This window comes from Trachymyrmex septentrionalis, unplaced genomic scaffold (assembly GCF_001594115.1).
Source record: "Trachymyrmex septentrionalis isolate Tsep2-gDNA-1 unplaced genomic scaffold, Tsep1.0 scaffold9, whole genome shotgun sequence".
NCBI classification, from domain to species: Eukaryota; Metazoa; Arthropoda; class Insecta; order Hymenoptera; family Formicidae; genus Trachymyrmex; species Trachymyrmex septentrionalis.
The window spans coordinates 3,943,269-3,954,252 of record NW_017306091.1 but is presented as its reverse complement, the minus strand read 5'-3'; the positions used below and the strand labels follow the sequence as shown (position 1 = coordinate 3,954,252).

The window sequence follows — 10,984 nt, the reverse complement described above, 5'->3', positions numbered from 1 at the left end:
ACTATATATATATATATATATATTAATACAAAGTTTAGCAATGTTTGGACCTTACATAATTTCTTTATTTATTTTTACTAGTGATAGTAAATTATCTATCAACTAGATTTTATAACTACAGTTTCATCTTTACATTTAGGAAATCAGGAATAATGAGTATATTTAATGTATAATATATTTATACATATCACATGTATACACTTTTATTATATTATACGTAAGTTATAATTGAATGATAAAACTTATCTATTTCATCTGTTATATACCATATTGCTACAATAATTTATTTATTATGTTTGTACTTTTAATCATCAGGAACATTCTCTAGTCCCTATAAAAAAAGTAATTAAATATGAATAAATAAAATCATTTGAATTCATATAAAATATTGTAGTTTATAAATATATTAAGTTACTCTAAACAATAAATAACAAGAAGGGGCTACAAGCCAGATCTATACTAATAATAATATCTAAACTAATAATAAGGTTGAAATGTATGTTCTAAGAATTTGAAATACATAAAAATCTGACGTGTAGCCTCTTCTTGTTATTTATTGTTTATTATTATTGAGCCATTATAAGATTATTTTTATTTAAGTTACTCTGTTTTGCCATGGGGCTCCATCTACGCGAACATCTCTTGTAAACATATGGCGATCCCACTCCTGTCTCAAATCTCTACGCATTGGCTGAAAAGAAAAGTCGAAAAAATAACATCTCAATTCTATACAAACTAGGAAAGGAATTTGTATTACCAATTCTTTTGATCTTTTCCGAAGTTTTTTCTCATAATTTTAACTTATTTAAGTAGCATCAGACTACAATATAGTAAAGTATTTTGTAAAGATTTTACAACAATTATAAAATTTGAATCGTCTGAATTCCATCAAGTTCTACAATTGTTGACGTCCAACAAATTGAACATTTTATTTCTAAAAAAAAAATCTCTTTTTCATAACAAAACTGAAACAATCCTTAAGAAATAATTAATCTTTTTAAAATTTTCCGAATCAAAATATATAGATATATAATTTTAGATATAATACATATTAATTTAATAAGTTCTTGAATTTTATGAATTTAGCGTTATTATTGGCTAAATACATTTTATTATTACAATTTTATTTTTATACAGATTCATTTAAAAGTAAGAAATGTGTCTTTAGCTTGGAAGTTATTAACTTATTTGCAGACTTCTCAAGGGTTTCAAACTATTACCTACCTATTTATATCCTGTTTTTCTCATAAATTTATAAATTGTTCCTTAAGGATTGTTCCAATTGCTATGAAAGAGGGATTTCTTAGAAACAAAATGTTTAATTTGTGTCGAGTATTAACATTAATAATTGTTACAAATTTACAGAGAGGTTATGTCGTACAAAACATTTGCGTACTCACATTTCCCAGAGTGAATAGATTTAGATAATAAGCTGCCCATTGAGGTATTATGGGTACCATGCCTATTATCACCAACGATGGAATTATTTCATACCACATAGCTGTTGAATTTTCACAAAATAATACTAAATAATAGTTTCTAAAAACTCTGTTACGAAATCAGATGTAACCTATAATCTACGCATGCGTCAGTCTACTGACAAAGATTTTCTGCCTGGGCTATGTTCAGATTCCCACTCGAGTGCCACTCAGGTATCACTCTATCCTTGTTATTTACCGAACGTTAAACAAGAATGACACGACACCCGAAAAACACCCGGGTGAGAATTTGAACACGAGCCAGGCTGCAGCTGAACCTTATTTATCGTTTTTTCTCTTTCCAAATTTAATCATATGTCTATCCCGTTTTTCAAGTACGAAGAATCAAATAAAAAGAAAAATTAAAAATCCGGTTTATTAACACGTTTGCATGTAAATTTTATGTTTTCAAGTTCTTCGGATATTATTTACCTGATTTCACGAGTGTTTATAATAAAAAATTTTAATTAGGGGATAATTCCATTTATATACTGTTTGAATATCGAACATTTTTATTGGCGACTGTCGGTGACGCGTTTTATTTTTTCAATGAGAGATCGATCCGGAGATCGAATTCCACGTGAAGCCGCAATGACAATCCGCATGATAATTGTAGAGTAATTAAACGCGCTTAGCCGAAGCTTCCTCAGAGGGCCGTAGCAACCGAGCGAAGAGTTGAGAAGTTCAGATTAGTTGAGAAGGTGTTTAGCTTATTGTTAGACGATAGATACGGTGGATATGAAGAGGCTATGGATATCTAATCGGCTATGTATCGAGTCCAGTGATTAATTTTAGTCATTTCAATCGTGTAACTTCCTTCGCACTTCCTCAAGTACTTTTATTTAGGGCGTTCAGATAACGCTGATGCGAGAGATTGCGTCCTGGCCGGCCGGCGGTGACGCGACACGTGTTATCGACAAACATACATATCGCTTGAAAATTGAAATAAGGTAACGCCGTCGCGGGTTCTTTAGGCCCGTTTAAATTCACTCACGCGTTCACGATTTCTAAATAATTTCAAGAGTATGGTACGTACATATGACACAGTGATCTTGAATAATTTGTACTGTCGACACAAAAATTACATTATCTGAATTATTGAGTCGAGATTTATCATCAAATAATCATACGACGTGACGAGACATTTCATGTATTGTGCAATCTCTGTTGTGCTCTGTTGCAGGTCAAACTAGGAAATATTCAGCCACCAGAGATGTTGCTGCGGATATATTCGTTGTGCATCTTAGGATTGGATCTCATGACACTCGTCATCGGAGTGTGCTACACAATCTTGATCGCTGTCTATAGAATGTTTAGACCGCCACCGTTGAAAAATCTCGACTATGAAGTGGCTATGGTACACATTGTTACCATCTATTTCTTGTCAATGCAAACCTTTTTACATTACAAAGGAACGTCATAATTTAGGTCGTAGGTGCAGGACGTGGGATAGGCAAGGAACTTGCTCTACAGCTGTGTCAATGTGGTGTCGTGGTTGCTTGTGTAGACATTAACGCAGAAACTTGCACTGCTACCGTGCAACGTGTTCAACAGTTACATGGAATATGTAAAAGCTATCAGTGCGACGTGAGAAATAAAGATGCAGTATGTCCAAGCACATGTATTTCTTTTCTTAATAATCATTTGGTCTTTGATATGTTATTAATATGTCGATATTAGGTTGCTCAAATTGTGAATCTTATTAAGATCGAATTAGGAAACATTACCATGCTTTTCCATTGTTGTGGTTTGCCCAGTCCACGTGCGTTAATACAAGAATCGTCAGAAGTAAGAGACACTATGGATTTATCAGTCATCAGTCATTTTTGGGTGAGTAATACTTTAATATGTATCTATAAAATCCTTAGTATAATCAATGTCCTTTCTTTCGTAGTTGTTGGATTCAGTTTTGCCATGTATGCGACAAGCTGGTAAAGGCCACATTACGATCCTCTCATCCGTCGCTGGTCTTTCCAATGGCTCTAGTGGTCGAGGAACCCGGGTTCCCTTGTCTACTGCACAATTTGCTGTCCAAGGATTAGCAGAATCCTTGCATATGGAATTAAGACATTCCAATAGCAACATCATCGTTTCATTGGTTCACGTTTATCCCTTTATCGTTGGAATGGAAGTTGCAAAAGACATACGTTTTAGGTGTTCAATATTTGTAAACTATACATTTAATTTCTTTCTTATATGTTAATTTTTATTATCATCTATGCGACGGTTTTAAATTATTCTAATTTCTGAAAACCGCGTTTTGCAGAATACCGAGTTATTTTGGTACAATGCCTGCCGCAGAAGCTGCTAGACAAATTTTAGATGGTGTTCGTCGAAACTACGCGGAGTTTAGTGTACCAGGATATTTGCTTTATCTTGGACATGTACTTAGGTAAATTCGCTACTTATATATTATGTCTCTATTCGTGTACAAGAGGAATGATCTAATATGTAAGTTTCTTACGTTTTTAGAATTCTTCCAAAAAAGGCATCTTTTATGTTACGCGATTTGTTAGACACTGGAGTTGACTTTGCGTAATGTTAATAAAAATATATATATGTATATATAATATTTTACAATTATATGTATAATTATGTATATTTTATTATCATAATGTATGTGCAAATCACGATTGTATTTAATTTTTCTCAAGATATAATGGTTTAACTTCTTGGTTTAACTAATGGATTATCAATCTTAAAATTCTTGCTGCATAATTTCTCAGCGAAATATGTTTTCTAATATTTTTTATATTTATAAGTTGTTTTTTATAATGTATATTTTACTTACTTTTTAAGAGAAAGAATGCAACAAATGTGAGAATTTATGTAACAAAAAATATTTTATTACTTTTCTATACAATGCAGATTATATACGTTCATGAAAAAAATTGTTTATTACTTTCATATGATAGTATGACGTTAAGTGCACTCGATTCTATTTTATACGTTTTAAACTTAAGCATAATTATTTTAACTTTTAACATGTATGACATATATGTAATGTTGAGACTGATTTGTAATTTAATCTTTATGCATCAACAGTAATACATATATGTAACATTAAGACTGATTTCTAATTTAGTCTTTATACATAATAAATTCAATTGTAAAAATAATGTACTTATTCTTTTATCGCAATTAATGATTAAATAATATTTCTGGGTAATACTCACAACGCAATTTTGAAATAGATACGTATCATCAAACAAAACTATTTAATTTATAACACCTGAGCAGGCAAGAAAGAAATGCAGACCGAAATAATCATTCACGAGCGCATTTGTATATAAAATTTAAAAGACACATTAATTATAAAAGGAAATATTTTCTGCTAAGCAAATAATTAAGGATGTATCTATTTTCTTTTTCCCAAAAATTCATGTATTTTATGTGAAATAAATTTAACAGAGATAAATTAAATTGTATTTTAGCTTACACGATTGATATTCTACAACTTATTTCTTTATATAAGTATATGCAAATAAAAATTAGAATCTAATCAAAATTAAGAAAATTGTTATTTATAGAAAATTGTTTAAAATATATATTTTTTAATATTAAATTATCGATAGTATATGTATATTTTAATATTACTACAAATAATAATTAAATACGAAGTCAAATAGCATCTACATATTCTGCTATATTAGATACCGAAAAATGTATTTAGGTTACATTTGAAGATCCAAAAATAAAATAGATTTATAAAACTAATGATAATATATAATGTTAAACTAATTAAAGAAAATTATGTATATCGAGAATCTCAATTGCTGTGTTTAGATTTCATTGAATTAAATCATCTGTAATTTTAGTTTTTTTACTTACACATTTAATGCTAAATATTAGCCGATTGAAATACTTAGCGTCAAATGAAGATATAAATATAAACTATTACCAACAAAATATATAACTAAATGTCGCATATAGCGATGCAAAAAAAATACTGTACATTTACAAAACAAATTTATCAATGTTAAAATACTCAGTAAACGATGTTTTTGGTCCTAACACTGGAATGACTTTATGCTAATCTAAACCGGGAGGGGCTGGTTCCGAAAGATCAATTTCCATTGTATCTGGTTTTTGATCATTCGAATAATCACCACGTGGTGCCTGAAAGAAATTGATGGAAGAGATATTTTTTCGAGAAAATACCGCGTATTTATTTTAAAGAATTATATTATAAAGATATAGGGCTCAAAATATCGCTCCTTTATATACAGGCATCTTTACTCACAATATCAAACTCATCGAGCATGTCACAGGGCACTTTACCCTGTATAACATCCATTATTGATTGCGGAATGTGTGCTTTCTAAAAAAAAAATATACGATATTAAATCTTATGTGCGGTAAAATATCATTCAAAAAATTGTTTATTATATTTATATATATTTTTAGTTTACAATTTTTAATATTTATTTATATTTTATTTATTTATATTATTATATATTATATTTATTTATATTTTATTTATTTATATCTTTAATATTTATTTATCGAATAATGAAGATTGCGCTTAATTTATACCAATAATATAAAGAGAATTTCAGTCATATTCATTCAACATGTGTAAAGTGTATTAAAAAATATACTTTAAAATGTACTACGAAATTACCTGATTCTCGGCAAAAGCTTCAACATGGGTCAGCAAAGGAGCACGTAAATTGCTCGCCATCCGAAGAGCCTCTGCTAACTGTGCCGGTGGTAATTGTAAAATAACGGCGAAACTTTGTGGTTGCGTACGTTCGCAGCACTTCACGAAGCCTTCCCACACTTTTGGCTGTTTCCATACTTGCTTCAGAATCAGTCGTTGAAGTATGTTCATAACAAATCCACTTAATCTGGGATAAAGGGCCAAGCTTTGTATGACTGTACGCATTAATAATGTCGGTAAAGGTGTCATTTCCATAAGATGTTGCATCACAACGGCGACTGTTTCCTGCGTGTACGCTTGTTTCTCAGCAAAACAAAGAGATGTTGCTGTATACGAAAGAAAAAATCCCGTAAAATTTATGTCAATAAATTTTCTCTCGAGGAAAGTAAATAAATATTTCACGTAAAATAAATTACCTTTAATGACGGTTTTTAATTCAGCCTTGCTTGGATCTATACTATGCAGAGCTATCAATAATTCCGCAGGCGTAATAGGCGATGTATGAGGAACTCCACTGTCATTATTATGTGTCCCAAGTAACCTGTTAAATACCTGAAAAAAATAAATTTATTATGCTTTAATTATGCTTAAGAAGGCAGCAATTAAAGTAATATCTTAAATGCATTATTTACCTCTTTTACGACAATAGGATTTAATTTGATTAATTTTGGTAATGCGGCGATTACTTCTTTCTTTGTGAGTCCATTCAGGACAGGTATTAAAAATCTGACATCTGAAACTCTAGTCTGATATAACTCGCGTACTCTGGCTACTAACTCTGCGCTTGGGGCAGCTGCATACACAAATACAATAATATAAAACAATAGATAAAATACAAATTTAAAAAAAATACATATTTTAAATAATAACATACACTTTTCTGTAAGAATATGTATAATCCTTGTGACTAAAGTTTCAGATCCTTTTGGACAGTTTTCAACAAGTGCGAGGAGTTGTGGACTACCCATACCTAAAGATCTCACTGGCCCTTCTACCAGTCTTAATACAATACGTTTCACATCTGCTCCCATTGACGTATATACTCTAGCTAATCTGTTTATTAAATATACAATATATAATACACAGGATTTTCATACAAATATATCTTATATATGTATATTTAATAATTAAAAAAGAAAATGGTTTTATATCACTTACTCGTGAATCAGATCTTGATGTTCACTGAGAAGAGCAAGATACAATCCTAAGCAGGCACGTGTAGTTGATTCAGTCCACAGACTCTCGATTTGCGGCCTGCCTCTATCTTGTCCGAAAACAATTTCCGGTGGATTATGAAGGCGTAAAAAGCCTAAATATAGTACTGCGTATTCCTCGATTAGTTTACTTAACTCTACTCGGCTGTATAACTGACAAACTAACTGTATTGCAGCTTCTCGTATCTATTTATTAAAATATATTATAACATTTTACTTTATATAGTATCAATATGCATATTTTTAAAAGCATTATACAGCATTATATCATATAATTTTTAATCTTACCGTATTGTTTTCATGTCCAGTATGGCACAATAAAACATTTAAAAATACCAGTTGTTTAGTTGGTCTACGCACTACCATTTCTTTCAGAAGTTGTAATGGTGCAAGACCTCTAGTTTCGTCAGATGATACCATTTTTAAAGCCTCCACAGCATCTTCTGTTATTAATGGTGCTTCCAAATAAAGCCTTTTATAAGAAAAAGTTTTGTGAACAGTTAGTGATTAACATAGATGTTTGTATTTTTATATTTCATTCCCCGCGTGCGTATATGGTTTTCCTAAATTGAATATTACCTGGATAACAAAGTATCACGATCTTTACCCTGAATCAAATCAATAGCTGAAACTAAAGTGCACAATAAGAAATTATATGCCTGATGTGGAGCTTCTTGTGGTTTTGTACATAATGTAGTCCGCCTTTGAAATCCTTGTAGCAATGCATATTCTTCATATAGCCAACCTAATGCTAAATCTAATCGATTTCGCATGTCATCAGTAATATAACGTAAAACAGCTTCTTTAATGTAAGGATTGAAAGTGGCTGCTAGCGTAGTCAGAATCTTGGATCTGTAATATACAATATAAAGAGATAAATTATTAACTATTAGATACAACATAAATATTTGTGTGCGTGTGTGTGTGTGTGTGCGTGCGTGCGTGTGCGTGTGTGTGTATGTATGTGTGTCATATAATAAGAACTTTCATACGTATAATAATTTATGCTCTATTATACCTTACAGTAGCTACACCACCAAAAACTGCAATCTTTTCTGAAAGTAATATCCTATTAACTGCCATCAATAACATCCGTTCTTTAATTTCCTTCGGAAGTGGTTTTGTCACTTCGACTAATTTCAACGCCTTCATACGATTTCTGGCTTTTGCAAGTGATTTCTCATGAGCTTCTAATGATGCTTTTGCTTCTTTCTCTTTCTCCCGATCTTTTTCACGTTTACGCTCCCGCTTTGCCTCAGCTACACTAATTGTGGGATTTTTAATTAAATCTTCCATTACGGCATCTTCTTCTTTATCTCTTTTGTTCTTTTTTGCTTTAGCCTGTTTAATTTGTGTTGCTAGAAGTTTAGCAATTGTTTGACGTTGTATATTAATATCAGTAGTTGCTGTGGGTTGATATTCTCTTTGGAAAATTGTAGTCATAGTATCCGGAACCCATGCCTGTTACATATCGTTCAATACATATTGATAATTTAAATTTTTTATTTTAGAGATAGATTAATATAAAATATAATTTGTAATCATACCATACTATCCATTACCAAATCTGTTGCAATTTCTACACTGAGTCTTTCGGCAATAAAACTTTCAGAAAGTTCAATTAAGTCTGGTAATTTAGGCGCAGGAACAGTAGCCACTTCTGCTTCATCTATTATCACTTCAACTTTTACTCGTTTCGCAGCAGTAGCAGCTATCTCCTTCGATTAATAAACAAATCTTTGAAAATAATAATATGCATAACAAAAATGTATTTACACAAAAATTCATATATATACCTGTTGACGTTTTTTTATCCGACGGACATCTTCTGGTTTTGGATAAGCTTTAATAATTTCCTGCTCTTTTGCTCCAAGTTGAGTCAACTGTTTAGCAATAGTTGAAGCATACTCTATACTAGCAGGATGTTTCATCAATCCAAGAAGTGTGAGTTTTAATTGTTTCTGTACACTAGTTACTTGAGAATCAGACAGTGTTGGTGGTAGATCATGTTGCAATCTTTGTAACGCTACGCATTATGACATAAATTATTAAATCATTCAGAGAACATAAAAAAATTATTATATTAAATAAATAAATATATATGTATATATATAAATATATAAATAAATATATATATATATAAAAGTAAATATATATACCTTGAATTACATTTGACATAAACTGTGGCCTCATTTTGGCAATTAATGCCAAAGATCCCATACATGTCATTAAATTGACACTGCTAACATGTGGAGATCCATGAAATTTAATCAATAAATCCATAACGTGATTTGCTTCTTCCTCCAATTTTCGTCTACGAGCTATTTTCAATGTTAGAGGAATATCCTCGAGAGAGAAATCATCAGGCTTCTTTGGACTGTCGGGATCTGGATATGTCTGTATTAAAATAACGCCCTCAAGAAACTTTACAGCTTGTGTTCTTATTCTGAAATGTAGAATATTTTAACAGCGTTAAGACCATTCCAAATGAAGAGATTATTTTCGATTATTTTTAATCATTCTGCTCACCCATCATTGTCACTGTCAATCATATTAATAATTTGAACTTTAAGAGCACTTAGCTGTGTCCATGCTAATTCCATATCTGTCGTAACAACAGTAGCACTAGCGATCCACTTGAGAGCAGCTCTGAGAATTCTGCCACTGGCTCTAAGAGCACGTTTAGCTACAACCGAAGTTTCATCGGACGCTAATCTAAGGAGTATTTGAACTGTACGAGGGATTACCTCTGGATATTTTATTCTGAAAAAATCAATTATAAAATATATTGTTATTTAAATGTATACTTCCTCTATAAACAAAATTGTATCATAAAAAGAAATAATTGTTGATAATAACCCAGATTCTTCGATAAATCCTGTAATGGTCTTTCTAACTTCAGAGCTTCTATCTATAGAGAATTGTAGAATATCGGTTAAGTAACACTCTAACAAATGTGGCTCCTTATTCAACAAAAGTTCCTGTACTTTACATATGTTTGTGACTTTAATGTCCTCAGTGATACTTATGGAGGCCTCATTTAACCACTCAACGATCTGTAAGAGGAGAAGATATTAAAAGAAAAATTATATCGTTTCAATAATAAAATTTTTCATAATTATTGTGATATAACATATGTAAATTGGATATAATTTAGATTATTTTTATATCAGATTAAAACGCTGTGAATTTCATTATTTATTGCTCTTGGCAGTAAAGTGGTATCTCTAATAAAATAATTGAAATAATTCTTCTCATAAGAATTATAGGACGTTTTTCATTTAGTGACACAAGTGGTTGACACCACCGTCATTCTATCTTTTTTGGAATTCCATGAGTAATAAAGACAGAATATTGGTGTCGACTTGTGTCACCAAATGGAAAGCATTTATATACATTTACATTATAATGTTAGTAACAATTTTCTACTGACTCCGTAAGTGATGCAAAAAAAAAATCATACGCAAAACGTTTCCTTCGATTTTACGAAGTTTGTCATCGAGGATACTATATTTTTATCAAAAAGGTATGAATTGTGAAAGTAATCATTTTTTTTCTTTTAACATAAAAGTGTCTACACGGCAAAATCGTTGTTTCGCCATTAATGGGCGCGTCGTTGTCGACGAGCA

At 31.0% G+C, this 10,984-nt stretch overlaps 2 protein-coding genes and 1 pseudogene across 2 annotated transcripts in view; 1 reads left to right on the top strand and 2 right to left on the bottom strand.

The window, feature by feature from the left end:
- The window catches only part of LOC108755750, a 4,689-nt pseudogene extending 664 nt beyond the window's left edge, over nucleotides 1-4,025 (top strand).
- LOC108755751 lies at nucleotides 207-5,105 on the bottom strand. Its single transcript, XM_018498973.1, has 4 exons — nucleotides 5,096-5,105; nucleotides 1,401-1,577; nucleotides 605-691; nucleotides 207-331 (listed from the first exon to the last, which is right to left on the bottom strand). The coding sequence occupies exons 2-4, from the start codon at nucleotides 1,497-1,499 to the stop codon at nucleotides 305-307; spliced, it is 213 nt and encodes a 70-aa protein (XP_018354475.1). The 5' UTR covers nucleotides 1,500-1,577; nucleotides 5,096-5,105; the 3' UTR covers nucleotides 207-304.
- A 309-nt stretch (nucleotides 5,106-5,414) lies between these two features.
- LOC108756013 (symplekin) overlaps nucleotides 5,415-10,984 on the bottom strand; it is a 5,847-nt gene continuing 277 nt past the window's right edge. Inside the window, exons 2-16 of the mRNA XM_018499545.1 lie at nucleotides 10,215-10,411; nucleotides 9,885-10,118; nucleotides 9,515-9,801; nucleotides 9,152-9,381; nucleotides 8,903-9,073; nucleotides 8,374-8,816; nucleotides 7,935-8,207; nucleotides 7,644-7,827; nucleotides 7,300-7,541; nucleotides 7,016-7,194; nucleotides 6,774-6,934; nucleotides 6,558-6,693; nucleotides 6,103-6,467; nucleotides 5,722-5,799; nucleotides 5,415-5,597 (exon numbers count right to left, since the gene is read on the bottom strand). Of these exons, the coding sequence (XP_018355047.1) occupies nucleotides 5,511-5,597; nucleotides 5,722-5,799; nucleotides 6,103-6,467; nucleotides 6,558-6,693; nucleotides 6,774-6,934; nucleotides 7,016-7,194; nucleotides 7,300-7,541; nucleotides 7,644-7,827; nucleotides 7,935-8,207; nucleotides 8,374-8,816; nucleotides 8,903-9,073; nucleotides 9,152-9,381; nucleotides 9,515-9,801; nucleotides 9,885-10,118; nucleotides 10,215-10,411 (3,267 nt within the window). The 3' untranslated portion in view covers nucleotides 5,415-5,510. The remainder of the gene's footprint in view (nucleotides 5,598-5,721; nucleotides 5,800-6,102; nucleotides 6,468-6,557; nucleotides 6,694-6,773; nucleotides 6,935-7,015; nucleotides 7,195-7,299; nucleotides 7,542-7,643; nucleotides 7,828-7,934; nucleotides 8,208-8,373; nucleotides 8,817-8,902; nucleotides 9,074-9,151; nucleotides 9,382-9,514; nucleotides 9,802-9,884; nucleotides 10,119-10,214; nucleotides 10,412-10,984) is intronic.

Excerpts from the sequence above, each read along its gene's own strand:
- LOC108755751 (XM_018498973.1), bottom strand. The coding sequence starts at position 1,499 with ATGTGGTATGAAATAATTCCATCGTTGGTGATAATAGGCATGGTACCC. Across the intron at positions 692-1,400 it reads ATCTATTCACTCTGGGAAAT|CCAATGCGTAGAGATTTGAG; the intron begins GTGAGTACGCAA and ends TTTTCTTTTCAG. Across the intron at positions 332-604 it reads GAGCCCCATGGCAAAACAGA|GGACTAGAGAATGTTCCTGA; the intron begins GTAACTTAAATA and ends CTTTTTTTATAG.